The sequence below is a fragment of the Equus caballus genome, chromosome 8 (genome assembly GCF_041296265.1).
Source record: "Equus caballus isolate H_3958 breed thoroughbred chromosome 8, TB-T2T, whole genome shotgun sequence".
In the NCBI taxonomy this organism is placed as follows: domain Eukaryota; kingdom Metazoa; phylum Chordata; class Mammalia; order Perissodactyla; family Equidae; genus Equus; species Equus caballus.
In genome coordinates, this window is record NC_091691.1 from 22362089 (window position 1) to 22382002 (window position 19914).

Genomic DNA, 19914 nt, shown 5'->3' on the forward strand with positions numbered 1-19914 from the left:
GGGAGGGCAGAAAGAATAGGAATCTGAGGAATTTATTGAAACCATGCTCAAGATTTGATTAATCTTTACCCTGATCCTGCTGTTGGGCAGTCGTGGCCCATTTCACAGATGCCTCATCCCAAAAGCTGCCTGGTCAGGAGAGACACCTGAAAGATTGGTGTCCAAATGAGAGGGGATGGAATTCGAATCCGAAAAACAAGTGAGAAAAGGAGTGAAATATTGCTGTGGTCCTTTTGAAAGTAAATCTCTGAAATTCATTGCTCTCTTGAAAGTTGTGTGTCTTGTTTTTAAAGTGCGTTTTCCCCCCCCTATTAAATTTTAAGGTGGAAGGAGATACAGTCACCTTCTCCTTTGAAATGAGAAGTGGCCGTGAACACAACACTCCTGATAAAGCTATGTGGGGCTTTGCTTGCACGGTTCGCGCTCAGGTACTTGAATCTAACCACTGCGGTGGGCGTAATGTACTTTTTCCTATGTGCCTTGGTTACATACATCATATTTGCCTTGGAAACAGGGCAAAATATGAGCTACTATTTCATCCATCTTTTCCATCTGGCATTTGGCAGTAGTAGACTACTAATAGTAAGTGGTAGTGTTATTCCATTCCCACTAGCTGTGACCTAAAATCAATTCAGCAGCACAGAAAGAGTCTATTCCTAGGGGCTCCGTCTTCAAAGCCTGGAGAGGTGATCTGCCTCCAGCATCTTTCCACAGGGCAAGGAAGACTTGAACACCTAATAGAAGTAAGCACTTGGATTCTGAATTTTAAGAGTAGTGGAATCAGATGATTTGCGTTCTATTCCCAGAGGCTCTTCTTGCTAGTCTAGGTCCATCTCTGTGTAATTATTCATGTTATACTCTGTATACAGGTTTTAATCTACTCCTTTTAATAGTGCCAGTTTCCCTCCAGGAATCCATATAAATAAATTCTTTTCCCACTTGGGAAAAAAAGAGGGAGAGTAGTAGGAGTTCTACTAACCCCTCAAGTTGCCTGATTTGTAAAAACATTTTTGCCTTGGAAGTTGCTTTAGTTAAACCAAGCTAAGACTCTCTAGAGTGGAATTATCTGCTAGAATGTAAGCTCCATGAGGGCAGGGGTCTTTGTTTTGTTCTCTGCTTATCTCAGGACCTAGAACAGTGGCTGGTACACATTAGGCACTCCATAAATATTTGTTGAATTAATTCATTGACAACATCTTGGTTCAAGCACAGGATGGAGGTGACAAAATGAAATACCGATTTATGCCTTGATAGGCACAGTAGAGAGGAAGCTATCCAAAGAATCTTGCATGTGATTTGTGCTGCTTCTAATATGGAGTCTTAATGGCTCTTCTCTCTCCAGAATTGTGTTGAGACTTCACTTTGTGGTCATTCCAGTGCTACCATCTATCTACTCATGGTGTTGGGTGCTGTCCCTGTGTCCCATAGCGATGATACTGGATGCTGCTCTGTGAGCCCCTATTGGGGGACATTGCAGTGTGGTGCAGTGCAGTGGAAGGGCTCCACTGAGTACACTGACCCATGTGGTTTGCCCCTGTCTGCATTGTAGGAGTCTTCGGAGGATGTGTCGGGAGGCTTGCCTTTTCTGGTAGACCTGGCTTTAGGTCTGTCTGTGTTAGCTTGTTCCATGTTAAGAATCCTGTACAATGGACCAGAAATTACCAAAGAAGAAGAAGCCTGTCAGGAGCTATTGCGGTCCAAACTTTTACAAAGGTAACAAAAGGCTCAAATTGCACTGGTTTTGTCACGAAGGATAGAGGACTTTATGTGGAAAACTACTTTTAGTACATTTCCCAGCTGATTGTGCCTGCTGCCTGACAATCCCATGCGTGTCATTGTGTCTAAGAAATAAGATGAAAATTACACCAAAGTGCCTTCTGGCCCTTACTTTACTAAAGTTGAAATTACAGTTGAACTGCATAAGCTTTTCTCCAACCCGAATATTGTATAATTAAATTAAAGGATCCCCAAAAGGATGAGTAGATAGGCAATAAAGCAAACACAGCAAACTGTTTATTCTAGAATCTAGGCAGTGGGTATGTCGGTGTTAACCATGTGATTATTTCAACTTTTCTATATATTTAAAAGTTCATACTAAAATGTTGGAGAGGAAGTAGATTCCCAAACATGTGGTTTGATATAATGCTCGTTTGTCTTTTGCCTCTGGAGAAGGTTTGGTGATCCTTCATATATTTGATATATATGCAAAGTTTAAGTATCTTTCCAGATGGAAAAGGAAGTGAGGAACCTGTTTTCTGTCTGTTCAGGTGTCAGTGGCAAGTGGAGGCCAATGGTGTGATCTCCCCTGCCCTTACTCCCAGCCCGTCTCCACTGCCTCTGACCATCGAGGAAGACAGAGAATTCACCTACCCCTCTGACGTCCTCGTGCCTCCTGTTGGAAACTACTTTGACCTGCCCCGGATCAGGCTGCCTCCAGGAATCATGATAAAGCTCAGGGAAATTTCTGGGCGTGCTAGACCTCAGTTTAGGCCAAGTATAAAGTATGTTGCTATATAGCATTTTATTTTTCCCAATGAAAAAGAAAATTTTTAAACAATTGAAGGGGTATATTTCTTCTCATAGTCTAGCAAATGAACCTTTAGTTTTACTTAATGAATGTAACGAAGTACTCTAGGGAGTACCCCAGGTGTTATGCCAGGGCAGCGGGTTTCAATATGTGAGCAGCATTAGCATCAGCTGGGAATTTGGTAGTTCTTGGGCCCCAAGTCTCACCTACTGAATCAGAACCTCTGAGGATGGGGCCAGTAATCTGCGTTTTCACAAGTTTTCCATATGATTCTAATGCATGCTAAAGTTTGACAAGTTCTACGTTTTTCTCAAATGGTTTGACCTTCTGCTGGTACTCATCAACTTTGGTTTCCATAGAGTATAGAGACATTTCTTTATTTTTGATGCCTAGAGAGATAGTGAGGCATCAGAATGTAAAGTCTTGAAGTTGCAAATGTCTTTGTGGTATTCTTGCTTAAAATCTGTTTTGCAGGCTTCTGCTCTGCCTTCAGAGGCAAGATTGGCCATTCAGAGAGAAAAATTTAAAGAACAAATGAAATTTGAAATGAAAAAATACAGAAGCACCATTGTTTTTAGCTCCACATCCATATGCATGACATACCACGAGCCATAATACTGAATAAAATTAAATGTCAGATAAGTGGTGCCAAAGATCTTTTTTTAGCCTTAGACCTATTCTAGCTCAAAGTATACAAATCATAGAAAATGAAATCTCTTTAATTTTGATTTTCAATTTTACCAACCAATGTCAGTTTTATCAGTTAAATATATTAAATTATTGCCAACTTGATATAAGAGCCATCATGATGTTCGTACCTCTTTATTATAATAAAGAAGGTGTGGCGAATATTTAATATATTTAAATCAAAGCCTACATTCTTCAACCTGTAAAATACAGTATTGGTAAGTTGAGAGCATGACATATGTCTGACTAGTTTCCATTGTAATGACAGAGAAGTAATTCAGCCAGACGTGATGGAGGAAATGGTGGTATCATGTGTCATTAAGCACTTGAACTTGGTTGATGCACTTCAGTCCCTAATAAATTTCCAGTATCAAGAAGAACATGCTGAGGAATATGATTTATTGTGTAAAATTATGGGAGAGACCTTTAAGAAACTCAATGCCATGGAGCGACAGCTACAGGTAAGGAAAAGCTAAAACATCTAGATTTCTCTTACAACTGTTGGAAATAATTTCTGTCCTAGAAATTTAATGAAGTTTAAAAAGTGATCTGAATTAAAAAATATTATTACAACTAAAATTTCTGCTTTTACGGATTACACTTGTTTTTATTTTGCATCCATTTTCACATTATTTTATATTTTAATGTATCTATTAGAGTGTTGCAGAATTGGAACAGAAATGGCAAAGTGAGGTTGATGATGCCATGCAGGGGAAACTGGAGAATAACATGCCTTTCTTCTATGATTACCATTTTAATGAGGTAAGCGTGTTGTGTGATTTACCATTGGGCCATTGTTGCTTATAGTGCAAAGGTGTATCGTCTGTCACTTGTTAAAATGTTGCACACCCCAAAATAGAACCATTCTTTAAAAAGAGATAAAATTGATTAGTTCACCACGTCAATAATACAAATAAAAAATTACTCAGTGTTTTTAACTGATTAATAGTTGTATAAAGAAGTTAGCATCATTATCAAATTTTGCTTTCAAGCCTTAAAAAACAAAAGTCAGAGTTATAAGGGGCCGGCCCTATGGCTTAGTGGTTAAGATCATGCACTCTGGTTTAGTAGCCTAGGGTTCGCCGGTTCAGATGCTAGGCACAGACCTACGTGCTCCTTATCAAGCCGTGCTGTGGCAGGTGTCCCACATATAAAGTGGAGGGAGATGGGCATGGATGTTAGCTCAGGGCCAGGCTTCCTCAGCAAAAAGAGGAGGATTGGCAGCAGATGTTAGCTCAGAGCTAATCTTCCTCAGAAAAAAAAAAAGAGTTATAAGCACTGAAGAAATCCCCAGAAAGTAGTCAATGCCATTTTTAATCATTGAAATATAAAACAGTAACTTACCAGTGTGCTTCTGGCATAGAAATATGGACCAAAGGTGGTGTTTTTTTCCCAGAAATTTTCTGTTCCTTTTAATGTATCCAGTAAAACTCAGTTTTTGCATATCCTGCATACCATCTTTTCTTGATTTTTCCTTCTTTAGAACAAAATGAAAGAACTAGAACTTTTGTGTTCAATGAAGGAAGTCTCCTTTGATGGAAATGATCTTGAAAACATGGTCCTATCACTGAGGTTAGTGATGTTAACAGCTATGTAAAGCTAATTTATTACCGTGATACTCAGAACAAAATGGGAAGACCTAGTCTCTTCACAGACATTGTAAAGAATATTGTGCACTCACTAGATATTTTAGAGTGGGAACTCATTTGGTAATTTGGAAACTTTAATTTTAACCTTCAAAAGTTAGCATATAGGCATTTGAAACTGGGCCAAAGGAACTAAAACTGGCCACAGTTTATGACACTGCTCCCTCGGATCGGGCAGAGGGGAAGGGGAACAATATGTATCAGGTGATCTGGTGCGTTTCCCCTCTATCTTCTCATATCCTTTATAACTAAAAAACTTTGGTTTTGGTAAACTAGAGAACGACTGAATGCACATCAGCCTTTCTTTATAGGGAGAAGTTCCTACAAGAAGTGAATTCTCTTCTTCAGAAACCCTCACACCCACTGGCTAAAACGAAGACGCTGGTGAAGAGTTTAATGAACCGCGCCGAGCTGCTGCTGCATGTCACCATTGCGGCCCAGTCCGGCCTCACGAGAAGTAGCTCGGGGACACCTGCAGAGACGCCGGGTACTGCTCAAGCCAGCCCTGCACAGGCTCTGCACTAGTCTTTGCATAAAATATACGTTAGCCACTTAACAAAAACACTCTTGTGTACTCTTAGGGGGAAAAAAAGGAAATTTCAACATTTTTTATTTTGTCTTTTACTTTTTCCAGCCAAGCAATACTTTTTACTGAATTCATGTGGTGTTTTATGAGTTAGCTGAGCATCAGGGGTGCCTCCTTGCCTGCCTCATTCAGTTTTTCTTGGGAGCATCGAAGGAGCCCAGTGACATGCATCTTTATAATCCAGTGCCCCTTATGTTCAGTTCATGGTTTGTCATTCTCGTAGTAACATTGAATTAAGTAGTCAACATTGTGAATCTTGTGACACGTCATATTTTCCTTTTTATTTGAAGTTGAGTTTACGTTTCATCTTTGGTAATTATGTCGAAGCTTCTAGCATGAATTTCCACTATGAATTGTTTTCCTGGTCACCTTTTAATCGTTAGCCTGAAATTGCGTTTCTCAGGGGAATCAGTGCATCGCCTTATTTAAGCCGGCTACACAACACTGGGCATAGCCCATAATAACAAGTGTTAATTCTTACCGTGAGAGATCAGGTTAAATAAACACGTTCTCGAGTGAAAGACCGCGTGTTAGCTAGCCCCACTGCCCGATGGACACTATCGAGCAAGTGAACTTGTTTTCATCCCAGTTGATCGCGCGAGGCTCCTCTCACTTGGGAGAGAAATCTAGGATGACTCCCAGATTTCTGAGCCTAGTGATAGGATCCCACTGCCTGAAGACATCAGGGGAAGTATGCCAAGTGTGCAGTGTGGTCACCGGCCGAGATGGTCTGCTTCACCGCGTCCCTGGCCACGTTAGCCCTTGGTTAGTTGAAGGTCCCGTTTAAAGACACAGCCACTCAGTAAGGCCGGTGATGCTTTCCAAGAGGCTTCTGGCATCAGAGGTGATGAACCGTTAGTTTCCTGAGAGAGAACAACATCTTCAAAAATTATGATTTTTTTAGATTGGAGCTGTCTGACCATTCTTAAGACAGATTCAAAATGACCTCTTCTCCACTTTCTTAACTGTTTTTCTTAGCTGATCTTTACATAGAGTTTTGTCTTCTTCCGTTAAAGTGTTCTTTTATAAAACAGCTATTTCCCTGAATAGGGTTGAGTATGTCTTTTAGGAATGTTGGGTCAGATTCTAGCTCAAATGTGACATTTACCCACACCAACTATAATCAGAGGTACAAACTATAAAGCAGAGGTATCACCAAGGGGCAATAAGTCAGCTAAATAATTGTAGGATTAAAGGGGGAACGAAGGTCATCTCTGAGGAAAATGGATCTGGGTTTATTTAAGAAATTTTCCTTCTAGAAATTATGTTCTCTATCCTTTCTTGCTTTTCAGAATGCTTGTACTAAAGTGAACATTGGTAGTTTTATGAAGTTAAATGAATTTTTCTGCTTTTCTTTGGAAACCCAATTTAACAGAAAGATTTTAGTTTTTCAAGCTTAAATAATTTTTAACCTAATATTTAGATTTTTAAAAATTGACCTAAAAATCATCAGTATGCTGTGCAAGCTGGTCTGATGGCTAAACTCTCATGGGAAGCAAAGATACTCTTAGACTGTTTGGTAGTTCCATGTTACCTTCAGCTGTTGCTGCTGTCCTTACGAATCGGATAGCAGATATGTCAACCTCCTTATTCCTTTCTGTCCCAGCTTGTAAATCAGCTTCTGAAACAAAGGTGATATCTCACGCTGTGCGGCAGCCTGTTTTTCTTCGCAGCATGTCGGCTCCTTCTGACCTGGAAATGATTGGTAATGAAGATTTGGAATTTACTAGAGCAAATCAGAGGTAAATGGCTAATGGTCAAGGTTGGATTCCCACACGCAGCTGAATACATTCATCAAAACACTCTCTGAGCGGCTGTCTTGTTTTCTTTCCTGTAGGCGGCGCCATGTGACCAGCCACCGCAGCAGCTCCTTTACGCTCCTGCAGTCACTGGCCATTGAGGACAGCAGGGACAAGCCCACCTACAGCGTCCTGCTGGGGCAGCTGTTTGCTTTCATCGGCACCAACCCTGACCAAGCTGTACGTCACATTTTGCCGACTACAAAGGACTAGCACCTAACAGCATGAGGGCTCCTGTGACAGTTAGCCTGAGTCAGGTGTGCTTCCTTCTCATGCATTTCAGGTGTCTAGCAGCAGCTTTCTTTTGGCTGCGCAGACAAGATGGCGGCGGGGAAACACTCGCAAGCAAGCCCTGGTGCACATGCGGGAATTGCTGACGGCTGCGGTGCGGGTCGGTGGAGTGACGCATCTTGTGGGTCCAGTGACTATGGTCCTTCAGGGAGGACCCAGGTCAGTTGTTTCTATTAGTTTGTACTGTCATGTCTAGAATAGGCTAAAGCCATTCCAAAGATTATTCTTGGGGCCAAATTGTAGACAGTGGTATTTGCTGAGTTTTCCCCTAAAATATTATATTTTTATTTTTATAAAAGTGGTAAATGATTTTGTAAAAAATTCAGCATATATAACAGAGGGTAGAAGTCTTTTTACTCGCCTTCTCCTCCTAAATTCCACACTGTTCACTAAGAGCTTGTTGTATCAATGATGCGTATATATAAACAGCTATTTAATTCTCTTTGTACACTTAAGTGTGTATGTGTGTGATTTCTTTTAACTTAATTCAGATTATGTTATACATGCCTTAGTGTAATTAGAGTTGTTTTGCTCAATATATCTTGGATATCTCTATTTTCTCATTTCAATACATACGGATCTGCTTTATGGTTTTTAAGAACTTCATGGCCCTCCATTGTATGGATGGCTATATTTTAGTTTATCCTACTCATCCCCTACGGATAGACATACGGATTCTTTCTCTCTCTCCTCCTTACTTCCTTCTTTCTGTTTTGTTTTGTTGTTTTATTAACAATAGAGCACCATCCTCATACCTATATTTTTGTGTACTTTTGTGCTTATTTTCACTGGATCAATTTCTGAAAACATAATTGTAGATACTAACTTTGAGGAAAGTTTCATAACTTATTTGTGAGAAGTTTTTCTATACTAGTTCCCTACTGGGCTTCAGAGATCTTTAGAAAGAAGTAGAAAAGGCATTTCTCTATAAGTCCTGGACTAGAACTGCCGGAGACTGCTTGTGCCTCTTGGCAACTCTGAGGAATTCTGGGTAACAAGCAGAGGGCAGTGGCTAGAGGGAAATGTGTTAACCAAAAGCTAACATAAATATCTTAAGAAATTTCTTTGTCGATCAGGAGAGACCAGATTATTCTTTGGAAACAATTCTAAAATCTCAGTGACTTCAAAATTCTAGCTCTGCTCATGTCCATCACAGGTCCATCTTGGCTCATGATAATCACGAAGAGCCCAGGATAGGGAAGGAAACTGCCATCTCAAAAGCTGTCAGTCCCCTTGTCAGAGCTCTGGCTCATTGGCCAGACTAGTCAACATGCCCCGCCAACCACAGGGGTGCCCAGAAGGCGTAATTAGTTACACTAATGACTACCACACCTTACTTCCAGAATAATTCCTCCATAACACTAGCAGCATTATTCCTTTTTCCCTCAATTATTAATGTCCTGTCAAACATTTGGAAAAAAATCCCAAAGTATAAAGTAAAAATAACCTGTAAATTAAGCATCTTAAGATAAAACCTATTAACATTTTACTGTATTCGTCCTGTCTTTACTCTAACCACAGATATCTCCTCTAATGTTTTTAGTGGTAGTATAGCACTGCATCATAGTCCTGAACCTTTGCTGAGGAAGATTATCCCTAAGCTAACATCTCTTGCCAATCTTCCTCTTTTTTTTTTTTTTCTTGCTTGAGGAAAATTAGCCCTGAGCTAACATCTGTGCCAGTCTTCTTCCACTTTATGTGTGAGTCACCACCCCAGCATGTCTGATGAGTGGTGTATGTCTAAGCCTGGGATCTGAACTGGTGAACCCAGGCCACCCAAGTGCGGTGCACCAAACTCAACCACTACACCACAGGGCCAGCTCCACCAATTCCCTATTTTTAAACCTTAGGTTTTATTTATTTATTTTTGCTATTATAGGCAATATTATGTTGCATATCTTTGTAGATAAATCTGAATAGTTCCAATTCTCAACTAATATTAATTGCTATAGAATCTACCTTGGGTTGTGTTTTTACATTGGAAAAGTCTTATTTCATATCCAGTGGATTCTCATATTCTGCTAATAATCGGAGTGTGAACTTGAAAAGACACTGCTAATCTATTGGACCTTGGTTTTCTCATTAGTACAGTTGCTTATACAGTATTCAATACTGCATGGAATGTTGTAGACATGTCTCAAATAAATGGTTTCATTATGAAATAAGTTTGGGAAGTGTTGGATACCACCCTGTTGCTCTTAGAGATAGTATGGACTCTAACCTTATAAGGCTCCGAATAGTCTTGCAGTAGGGAGCCCTGCTTAACTGTACCTAACCTATGGTTTCCTAGACTTTTCTTGAGTGTGGGCATTGTCTTTGAGGCACATGTTGAAATCCTGCCCAACAGTCTTCTGTGGTCCTGCAGTTTGGGAAACACTGATGATCTCCAAGATCTCTTCAGTTCTGGATTCATCTAGACATTCTTAGTTTCTCAGAACAGTTCTCCTGCTCTCACGTTCACTGTCACTGCTCTTGAGTGGTTCAGGAAGCCTGAACTTTGATTCTGTTTCGTAGAATTGAAGAACTAACCTGTGGTGGGATGGTCGAGCAAGTCCAGGAAGCCTTTGGCGAGACCATGACCTCTGTCGTGTCTTTGTGTGCTCGTTACCCTATTGCGTGTGCAAATAGCATTGGCCTCTTGTGTACCATACCTTACACCAGGTAAGCAAGGAAATGCTTTTGATCATATGTAAGTTACACCACAATCCAGTTGATTAAATAAAAATATTTTTTAATTTAAAAAATTGGATTTTTTTGCTTTGATTATTTAGTGACACTATCACTCTGATTCAGTGAGTTTACCTCCTGACAGACTCCTAAAGTTGTTATGTAAATTCCTTCTGTTGAGTTCCTACATGATCAAAAGTGGCCATTAAGGATTATATTACATTGTCAAAGTGAGGAGGTTTGAAGTAAAGAAAAAGATCCCTAGGAAATTACCTACATATTTGGTAAAAATTTTTTGCGTATGCACAGTTATTTCCTTTCTTAGTCATTTGATTAATAGTTTGAAGATGTCAAGCATTCATGAAGTTATTCTTTGAATCCCCTTATGAGAAAATAGATAGTTTTTTCTATTATGGCAGCGTTGAGTTGATTCCGTGGATTTTTAATTTGCCATTCTGTAGTAACAAACCAGAACTTGAAGTTCTTTATTTATGAGGGATATCCTCATTCTAAAAAAGTATTTCTATGTTCAGTTCTATGTGGTAGTATCCTAAGTTGTAGACCAAGAACTAATACTGACATGTTTTATGCCCCTTTGATAACCTGAATCTTAAGTGAGAGGTTCCTCAGGGCTGGTCGGTTACGTTTATTTCCTACAACCCTCTCTGCCTGGCCCAGGAGTGAAGAGAAGTGCCTGGTACGCAGTGGCCTTGTTCAGCTCATGGATCGACTGTGTAGCTTGAGCAGTCAGACTGAGTCCAGCTCCAGTGAGAAACAAACCAAAAAGCAGAAGGTGGCCACCATGGCCTGGGCGGCCTTCCAGGTGCTGGCCAACCGCTGCGTTGAGTGGGAAAAAGAAGAAGGTAAGCAGGATTGCTTTCTAGAACTCATTGAGTTCTTTTATTGATGTGTTTATTTATTAAGTATTTGTGCTGGATGGGAGAAAGAAAGGCTATATTAAATTATGTAACCAGATGGGTTTAATCAATTAATGATTTCATGAGAGCCTCTTTATCAGCATGGTTCTATGAAAATTTATAGCTACACTATGACATTAAACAATATCCTGATCTGGAGGACATGATGCTGAGTGAAATAAGCCAGGCGCAGAAAGATGAATACCTTATGATCTCAGTTAAATGTGGAATCTAAAAAGCCAAACTCATAGAAACAGATTTACAGTGGCAGTTGCCAGGGACTAGGGGGAGGGGGAAATGGGGAGATGCTAATCAAAGGGTCCAAACTGCCAGTTATAAGATGAATAAGTTCTGGGGATCTAATGTACAGCATGGTGATTATAGTTAATAAGACCGTATTGTATACTTGAAAGTTGCTAAGAGAGTAGATCTTAAGTGTTCTCACCATACATACACAAAAAAAGGAAGGTAACTGTGTGAAGTGATGGATGTATTAACTAACTTGATTGTGGTCATTTCACAGTGTATGTGTATATTAAATCGTCACAGTGTACACCTTTTAAAAATCTCACATTGTACATTTTATTTGCCAGTCATACTCCAATAAAGCTGGAGGGCAGGGACGATAACCCTAAAGGAGTGTAGTGACCCTAGGAAGTTGAGAAGATATTTTTCATTTTTCTTGTCAACATTGTTAGCAGTCTCCAAATAAATATTTTTATGAAATGGTTTTTCAGTTGCATTTTTGAGGTGCTATTTCCAAATTATACTTTTACTTACTAACCCAATTTTAAAAAGTAAACTTGAGGTGGGGCTGGCCCCGTGGCTGAGTGGTTACGTTTGCGCGCTCCGCTGCCGGCGGCCCAGTGTTTCGTTGGTTCGAATCCTGGGCGCGGACATGGCACTGTTCATTAAACCACGCTGAGGCAGCGTCCCACATGCCACAACTAGAAGGACCCACAACAAAGAATATACAACTATGTACTGGGGGGCTTTGGGGAGAAAAAGGAAAAAATAAAATCTTAAAAAAAAAGAAAAAGTAAACTTGAGGGGCTGGCCCAGTGGCATAGTGGTTAAGTTGGCATGCTCCACTTCAGTAGCCACGGGTTCACAGATTTAGATTCCTGGCCGGACCTACACACTGCTCGTCAAGCCATGCTGTGGCGGTGTTCCACATACAAAATAGAGGAAGCAAAAAGAGGAAGATTGGCAATAGATGTTAGCTCAGGGCCAATCTTCCTCACCAAAAATAAATAAATGAATGAATGAATGTAAACTTGAAGGATAATTTCTCCGTAATATCCCAGGTCTGTGTATATAGCATATTTGCTTATCTGTTTATTCATTCACTATTCATCTTATTGTCTTGAGAACCAGGCACAAGATGAATAAGGCATTGTTCCTCCCCTTAAGAAATATGGTTCTGTGGGAGAAATAGACCAATGAACAAATAATTACAGTGTAATCAATGCCATAATCTAGATGTGTACGAAGTGCTCTGGGAACACAGAGGTTTCCTCAGCCCAGCTGTGCTAGGGATCAGGCAAAGCTTCCCAAAGAAGGTGACACAGGAGTTATTCTTGAAGGGTAAAGAAGACTTCCAAGCAGAATAAACTGTGTGTGTAGGCACAGGGATCCAAGAGAGCATGGAAGTTGAGGAAGTAATGACAAATAATTTTTGTGGCTTTTACAAGAGATGCTAGGGGGCTCCAGAACTACAGCGAAAATGGAAAGATCCAAAAAGGCCTTTTACTGTGTTTGAAAAGAGGTAGGATATGAGTTAAAAATCAAGATGTTTTCATCACAGTAAAATGGTGATTCTTCCCATTGATCAAAATATGTTCCTTGGTTTTGTATGGATTAATCCTGTTTTAATTAAGAATAATGTCTTTCTCCAACATTGAATTGTTTTTCAAGTTACTATTACCTTTTTTATGTGCAGATGTTATCTAACAGGGAGACACTAATTGGACAGCTAATGAAATACTGAGCAAGTTAAAGAAAAATTGGGCAAAGGGAGGGCTGTAATACAGGGAGGCTGAGAGGGAGGACTCGCGTAGCTTCCCTGGGTTTTCACCATGCTTTTCCTTTCTTTAACTCTGAAGGTGGCTCCACAGAGGCTGTGCACTCAGGTCTAGCCCGCCAGGTGTCCAGCCTTCTCACTAATCATCTTGCCCGAGCGACTGAGTGCTGTGGCAACCAGGCTGCTGGGAACGATGCTCTCCAGGATGTCCTTAGTCTTCTCAATGATCTCTCAAGGTGTGGAAGGCCCAGCTGGAGTTGTGGGAGGAGGTGGCTTTCTTCTTGAATGATGGGGGCTCCTTTGGGTGGTCACTGTCTTTTGAAACATCTGAATTACTAGGCCATTCTGACATGCTCCTGCCTTGAGAAAAATAGTACAGGATAAAGTCATTGAAAAATAGTTTTTAGTTTAAAAGTGTGAGGATTATTTAGGTGAATATCTATATCATAAAATATTGTCATTTGCTGTAATACTTTGCTGGCAGCCAGCTGCTAGCCTTTGAAGTTGATGCAATTGCATTCAATAACCAAAAATCCTTACCCTCATTATAGCAAGATTGAAGAGTAATCAGTCAGGACCTGTGATCAACTTGCTTTCTCATGCTGTGTTTATAAAAGAAGATATTCTGTGGAGGTGTAATACCATCATGTGTGAGCCATGAGGCCCACAAAAGCTTGTCCACATAAAGCTGCTTGTTTTTTGGCTTCTGCTGGACTGTATGTTTTCTTCTTAGTGAAATGTCGCAGGTTCAGCTGTGGCAGATGCCAGACTGTTGAGGCCTGTCCACACTGTATGATACCTTGGGTCTTAAAGCACTCCTTAAAAAGCAATAAAAGACTCAACTCAAAAGCTCCTACTTTGGGTTTCTAAGTCTTGTGCTTGGTGAATCATGCTAAACTATAGGATCTCAATTATGTAAATATCAGGGATCAGAAAGTATTCAAAAATCTTTCTTTTTAAGTATTATTGGTCAGTTTTGAGCATTCGTCAGATATTTACAAAAAATCTTAATTCTCCTTCATAAGAACATAGGGCTGAATCCATGTCTTCCTCATGAAATCTGAAGTCATTAGTTTGTTTAACCTCATTTAAGGAGCTCTTGCTTCTGAATATCTGTAGCTCAGCATCCCCAGTGTCGTGTACCTTTTCTTCCAGGAGCCACATAGGTAAAGCCATCCTGAGCCAGCCAGCCTGTGTGTCCAAACTCCTGTCCCTGCTGCTTGACCAGCGCCCGTCTCCAAAGCTGGTCCTTATCATTCTTCAGCTGTGCCGGGCAGCGCTTCCGCTCATGAGCGTGGAAGACTGTGGAAACGTGGAGCTCCCACCGTGGAGCTACTCTGTTCCCTCCCTGAACAGTGAGCAGGAAGATCCCAGCGATCCAGCATCCAAGATCGCCTCGTTGCTCTTAGCAAAGCTGGCAGATTATGTGGTCCCAGGTGAGCAGCTCCTGGACAGGAGAATGGCAGTGAGGTGCCCACTTGTTGTGGACAGTCAGACTGAGCTCTCACTTGTCTGCAGCTGCAGCTGTGCTTCTTGTGATAAAAGAGAGAAAGAAGGGAGAAGGGACAGAGTGGGACAGAGGGAGGAAGAGAGAATCCAAAAGCAGTGTGTTCCCTATACAGGGGGCTGCACAAACCACATTGCAATTTTTCTGTTTGCTTAAAGGATGTCAGACAGTTCTTTCTCCAACTGCTTCTGAACCCGATACCACGTTAACAAAAACCAGTCCCAAGAGTTCCTTAAAAGGAGATAAAGATCCTGGAGAAGAGAGTGAAGCAGTGGATGGCAAGCTCTCTATCTTTATCCACAAGCGGGAAGACCAGTCCTCCCATGAAGTTCTCCAGCCGTTACTAAGGTGACTGGTGATTGTAGTAGCCACATGCCATCAAGCACTAACCGTGTCACAGGCACTGTGCCAAGTAAGCCCCTCATGTACATCAGCTGTCTCAGCCCTCTTAGCAACCCTGAGAGGTACTCATGCTTACTGTCATCCCTGCAATACACACGAAGAAACTAAGGCAGAGCGGAAATGCAGATGCAGGCCTCTCACCACAGAACCCCAGCTGTCAACCACAATTTGGCACTCTCTCCACACCCAGCAGAGAGCAAAAGCCCTGCTGAGAATGCATTGTCTGTGTTCTGTGGGGCGTCAACAGTGTGACTTGGCCTTTGAGAAGGAAAAATGCAGCTTGGTTTGCAGTTATTGGCATCCTCAGCCGTTAGTAAATTTAAGGATACCATTGACTGTGAGGTGGAGAAATAAGGGAAGCTTTTTTAAAGCTTTAATTCATTGAAGTATGAATGGTATGATTGCTCAATAAGGAAGTAAAAATATAATTATTGTGCAAAGATTACAGCCCCCCAGGACCTTGTTAGTGGGCTCCAGGACAACAAGAAGGCCTGTCACAGAATACAAGGGAATTTAGAATAGGTGTATATGTCTCAGATGGAGGAGTCCTCTCTCCAAATGAATGATTGGATGATGGTATCATCCTCGTAATTGGGTCCCTTGTCTGGCCTCATGGCAACTGAAAGCACTAATGGCCTCCTGGCCTAAAGTAAGCAGGGTCAGGGCAGGTCACTGCTTAGGTGAAGAAATCTCCAAGAAACATTCTTGGGCATTGCAAAACATCATGGTACGAATTTGGCGAAAGATATTTTGGAGAGGCAGGTTTAGGAAGCAGAGGAAGCTGAATTATTAGGAAGATCCAGTCATTCACACCAAGGCGTCATCCATGCTGTTGTTAAAGTCTCCTGTCTTTGGATTTAGATCGCTTGCTGAGTGCCTCCTGTGCGCCCAGCCTTCCCTTTGTTGTAGGTTCAGATTGTTGATTTTGTTCAGCTCTTTACTTTGTGCATCATTTTCATGTAGGTGTTTAATTATCATTACAACTCTAAAAACAGCTGTTGTTTTGATCCTTAAAAATGCTGTAAGTCATTTCCTTTTTGAAAAATTGGTTCTTACTGTGGATTTGAAAAGCCTGTTGTAGCGTATAATGGTGGCCTGACCATTACTGGGTTGCCTCACAGCATTAGCCCCACCTTTGACCATGCCTGTAAGATTGTCGCCTCTTTCTGCCTTCCCCTTTTAGTAGCTCAGAAGGACGGCCCTTCCGACTTGGTACTGGTGCCAACATGGAGAAGGTCGTGAAAATGGATCGAGACATGACCAAGGTAACTCTTAATATGGAGAAACCTGCACTGAAAATACCCACAATTAAAGAACATTTGCCATGCTTCAGGTTTTCAGGAGAAATTTTTAAAAATACTTTAATGTATTTAATTTAATTTAATAATTTAAAAATAATTTAAGTTCCCACGAAGAGGTAGGATGAGAAATTGAAGTCAGTGGTTTAATTGAGGTCATTGTCTTTTCTTTTCTTTTTTTTTTTGAGGAAGATTAGCCCTGAGCCAACTACTGCTAGTCCCCCCCTTTTTTGCTGAGGAAGGCTGGCCCTGAGCTAACATCCGTGCCCATCTTCCTCTACTTTATATGTGGGACGCCTACCACAGCATGGTGTGCCAAGCGGTGCCATGTCCGCAGCCGGGATCCAAACCAGCAAACCCCGGGCCGCCAAGAAGTGGAACGCGCGAACTTAACCGCTCTGCCACCAGGCTGGCCCCGAGTCCATTTTCAAGAGAACTAGCCAAAATCAATTCGTCAATAATGTTAAAATGTAAAAGAGAACTCTTGGTTTTGACCTAGAAATTGTTTCTTAGCTCTGTTAAGAAAGTTTTACAGCCTAAAAATCCTTTAAAAGTGATCATAGGTGAAAAGTTCAAAGAGTGATAATAGATAATAAGAAATAAAAACAAATAGCCCATAGAAATATGCCCAGGCTCACAAATTACACAATAAGTAAAGAAAGGAGAGGAATAAAAACACAGTAGTATATCATTTTTCACCTGTCAAACAGATAAGGAAGATTGATAATACTCATGATTGTCAAGGTAAAGGTAAATAGGTTTTCCAGTCTCCAGGTATAAGCATGCTCTTCACAGTTCTGTTGGTAAAAAACAAAACAGAATCCATGTACCTATCAATAGGGGATTGGTGAAAGAAATTTACATTTTGTGTAATGAATTACTGTACAACTATAAAAAATAATCAGGTAGATCTACATATACAGATATGGAAACACATTCTTGATATTTTGATAACTGATAAAAATAAATTGACAAACTGTGTGTAGTGCAATCCATGCTTATGCTTGTCAGAATTTGCCTGGAAAAAAATCTAGAGGACCAACAATTATTTGTGACTGGGTGAGGACAAGGGATGTTTATGGAAATTTATCTTTCTACATATAATATTTTAATAATTGAATTTCTTAAAATGAGCCTGGATTGCTTTGGTAATTGGGGGAAACAGGTAAAAAGTATAGTGCTGAGGAGAGTGAAATGAATATCATGAACGTCTTCAAACTGACCGCCAGGGTGGCTGCTGTGAAGTAATTACGGAAGAGGCTGCAGCTGCTCTGCGCAAAGCAACCAAGTGGGCACAGTCAGGCCTCATCGTCAGCGTCGGGCCACCTGTAGAATCAGTCAACCCTGAGACTGTGAGTGGACTGTCCACAGGTGACAAAAAGAAAACCGCCCAGACCTCCATTTGCCGAGAGAGGAACTCGGAACTTGCAAGGTAAAACCTTTCACAGGGTAGAGCCAGGCCATGCTTTTCTCACATTTACTTGTAACGAGTTTGTTTTTAGGCTTTTAATTTTATATCATCCCCTTGTCTTCTAGAAATGAGAATTGAGGGCTTCAGATACTCGTCTGAGGTTGTGATGAATGAGTAGGGAGGCACTCCTGGCTATGTAGGCATCTACAGCCAGAGGATTGTTTTTCTGAGATAGGCCACCACCAGGAACACCAACTACACTTATTCTGAACATTAGTAAACTCTGGTTTTGCTACCTTTACTTCTTCTAAACGATACTTGTCACCATCCCAGCTGTGCACAGAAACTTCTCTTTAGGAGCAGAAAGGATGAATGAGTGTTGCCTCTGGGAAGTTTATGCCATGTGTCCTGTCCTTACCAGGCAGGAGTAGATGTAGGGTAGTGTCTTTCCCTGGTCCTGATGGCTTATGCAGTCACAAGTTTGAGATCCATTGTTTCAGAAGATTCTTCAGTTACCAGAAAGAATATGAGAGAAGTGATTTCTTCCTAATGATAATTCAACTGCTCTTTTTCTCAGTCAGCAAAATCCACTTTTTTGTCTATAAGTAAAAAATGTTTCTATCTAATGCTAACCTTAAAAGCCACTTCCTCTGCATTCTTAAGCACCATTGGGCAGTGACAGTTTTCCCTGTTGACACTTGCAGGACCGACCCTGTCCGACCCTTCATCAGTGGGCATGTGGCAAACAGCATGGCCGCAGAAGTGATTGCCTTGCTCCATAGCTTGCTAATGGCGCCTGAATCAAACGCTGCTCAGATATGGACCACAACAGCAGAAAAGGTTAGTGCGGCGTTACTGCCAAACTGAGGAAGCGAGAAGGAAGTTAGTGTTCTGTGGTACTGCTTGACTCATGCTTCGAAAGGGACCTTTTAGTAAATAGAGAGTTCTCAGATTGCACAGAGATACTTGTTAACTGTTTTTCCCCTGGAATTTGCTTTTTTCGGTGGTTTCATCTCTGTTAACCTACATCTCCTGTTGCTGCTGGTTCTAATTTTGCAGAAGACAGGACCGTATTCTCAGAGAAAGAACGGCATTCCTTGTTTCCCCTTCTTGGTTGTGTCCGATAGGTAGTGACATTAGGAAATCATGCAGCCCAGGTTTATTGGATTTGCTAAGTGTACTTAACTGAGTCTAAAGTGGCCTCTGTGTGACTGACCCTCCCTCCCTGCTCCGTCAGTCATTCCTCATTACAAACAAGAGTCCACTTTCCTGAAAACTTGAGATCTGTAACCAGTTACCCTCAACTGAACTCCTTATAACATATCCTAAAGGTAATGGCGTGCTGAGATGTTGGCAGCATGCTGTGATGGTCTTCCTTTAGACGAATTTTGGTGTCTTTTACTAACACAGTGTTTGATTCTCCCTTATTTTCAGGCTGTGTATTTCTAGTTCTGTCCAGTTACAAAAGGCAAACATGGCAAGAATGTCAGTGGTCGTACCTGATAGTTAGTTCCTCCCTCCCGCATGCAGAGTTCCTGCGGTATATGGAACCAAGCGCTGTTGTAGATACTTCACCTTTAGGAGCAAACGACCAAAGCTTCAACTCCTACTACATGGGCTGCTTCTTTTATTTAGGTTCTGTCTCGTGCACTGATGTACATTCCACAACTGGGGAAATACGCAGAAAGCATTCTGGAAAATGGCAGCAGTAGTGGCAGAAAACTCGCCAAACTTCAGCGAATCGCCCGCCAGGCCGTTGCCGCACTTTGTGCACTTGGAGGCTTCAAAGAGACAATCAAGATAGGGTCTGAGGTCCAGGTAACCAGCCAGCATTTCCCCACGTCTTTGCTTTCCCCCACATATTGGTATTCATTGATTAACTGATCTGTAAGACAAGTATCATCCACCCAGTTGGACAAAAACCCTTGTTCCTCAGAAAAGATAGATACTGTATGATTTCACTCATATGTGGAAGATAAACAAACACATGGATAAAGAGAACAGATTGGTGGTTACCAGAGGAGAAGGGGGTACGGGGATGGGCCAAAGGGGTAAAGGGCCACATATGTATGGTGACGGATAAAAACTAGACTGTTGGGGGTGAGCACGATGCACTCTATACAGAAACTGATATATAATAACGTACACCTGAA

The 19914-nt window shown here is 41.2% G+C and overlaps 1 protein-coding gene across 14 annotated transcripts in view; it reads left to right on the forward strand.

The window, feature by feature from the left end:
- Positions 1 to 19914, forward strand: part of HECTD4 (HECT domain E3 ubiquitin protein ligase 4) — a 187867-nt gene that overhangs the window by 109151 nt on the left and 58802 nt on the right. For all 14 annotated transcript variants that reach the window (XM_023647129.2, XM_023647131.2, XM_023647133.2 and 11 more), the window contains 19 exons: positions 324 to 428; positions 1550 to 1713; positions 2268 to 2501; positions 3483 to 3675; positions 3872 to 3976; positions 4698 to 4786; positions 5172 to 5347; positions 7053 to 7188; positions 7284 to 7425; positions 7529 to 7695; positions 10051 to 10197; positions 10882 to 11066; positions 13226 to 13379; positions 14299 to 14579; positions 14809 to 14998; positions 16236 to 16317; positions 17580 to 17782; positions 18466 to 18601; positions 19397 to 19579. In XM_023647129.2, the coding sequence (XP_023502897.2) occupies positions 324 to 428; positions 1550 to 1713; positions 2268 to 2501; positions 3483 to 3675; positions 3872 to 3976; positions 4698 to 4786; positions 5172 to 5347; positions 7053 to 7188; positions 7284 to 7425; positions 7529 to 7695; positions 10051 to 10197; positions 10882 to 11066; positions 13226 to 13379; positions 14299 to 14579; positions 14809 to 14998; positions 16236 to 16317; positions 17580 to 17782; positions 18466 to 18601; positions 19397 to 19579 (3072 nt within the window). The remainder of the gene's footprint in view (positions 1 to 323; positions 429 to 1549; positions 1714 to 2267; positions 2502 to 3482; positions 3676 to 3871; positions 3977 to 4697; positions 4787 to 5171; positions 5348 to 7052; positions 7189 to 7283; positions 7426 to 7528; positions 7696 to 10050; positions 10198 to 10881; positions 11067 to 13225; positions 13380 to 14298; positions 14580 to 14808; positions 14999 to 16235; positions 16318 to 17579; positions 17783 to 18465; positions 18602 to 19396; positions 19580 to 19914) is intronic.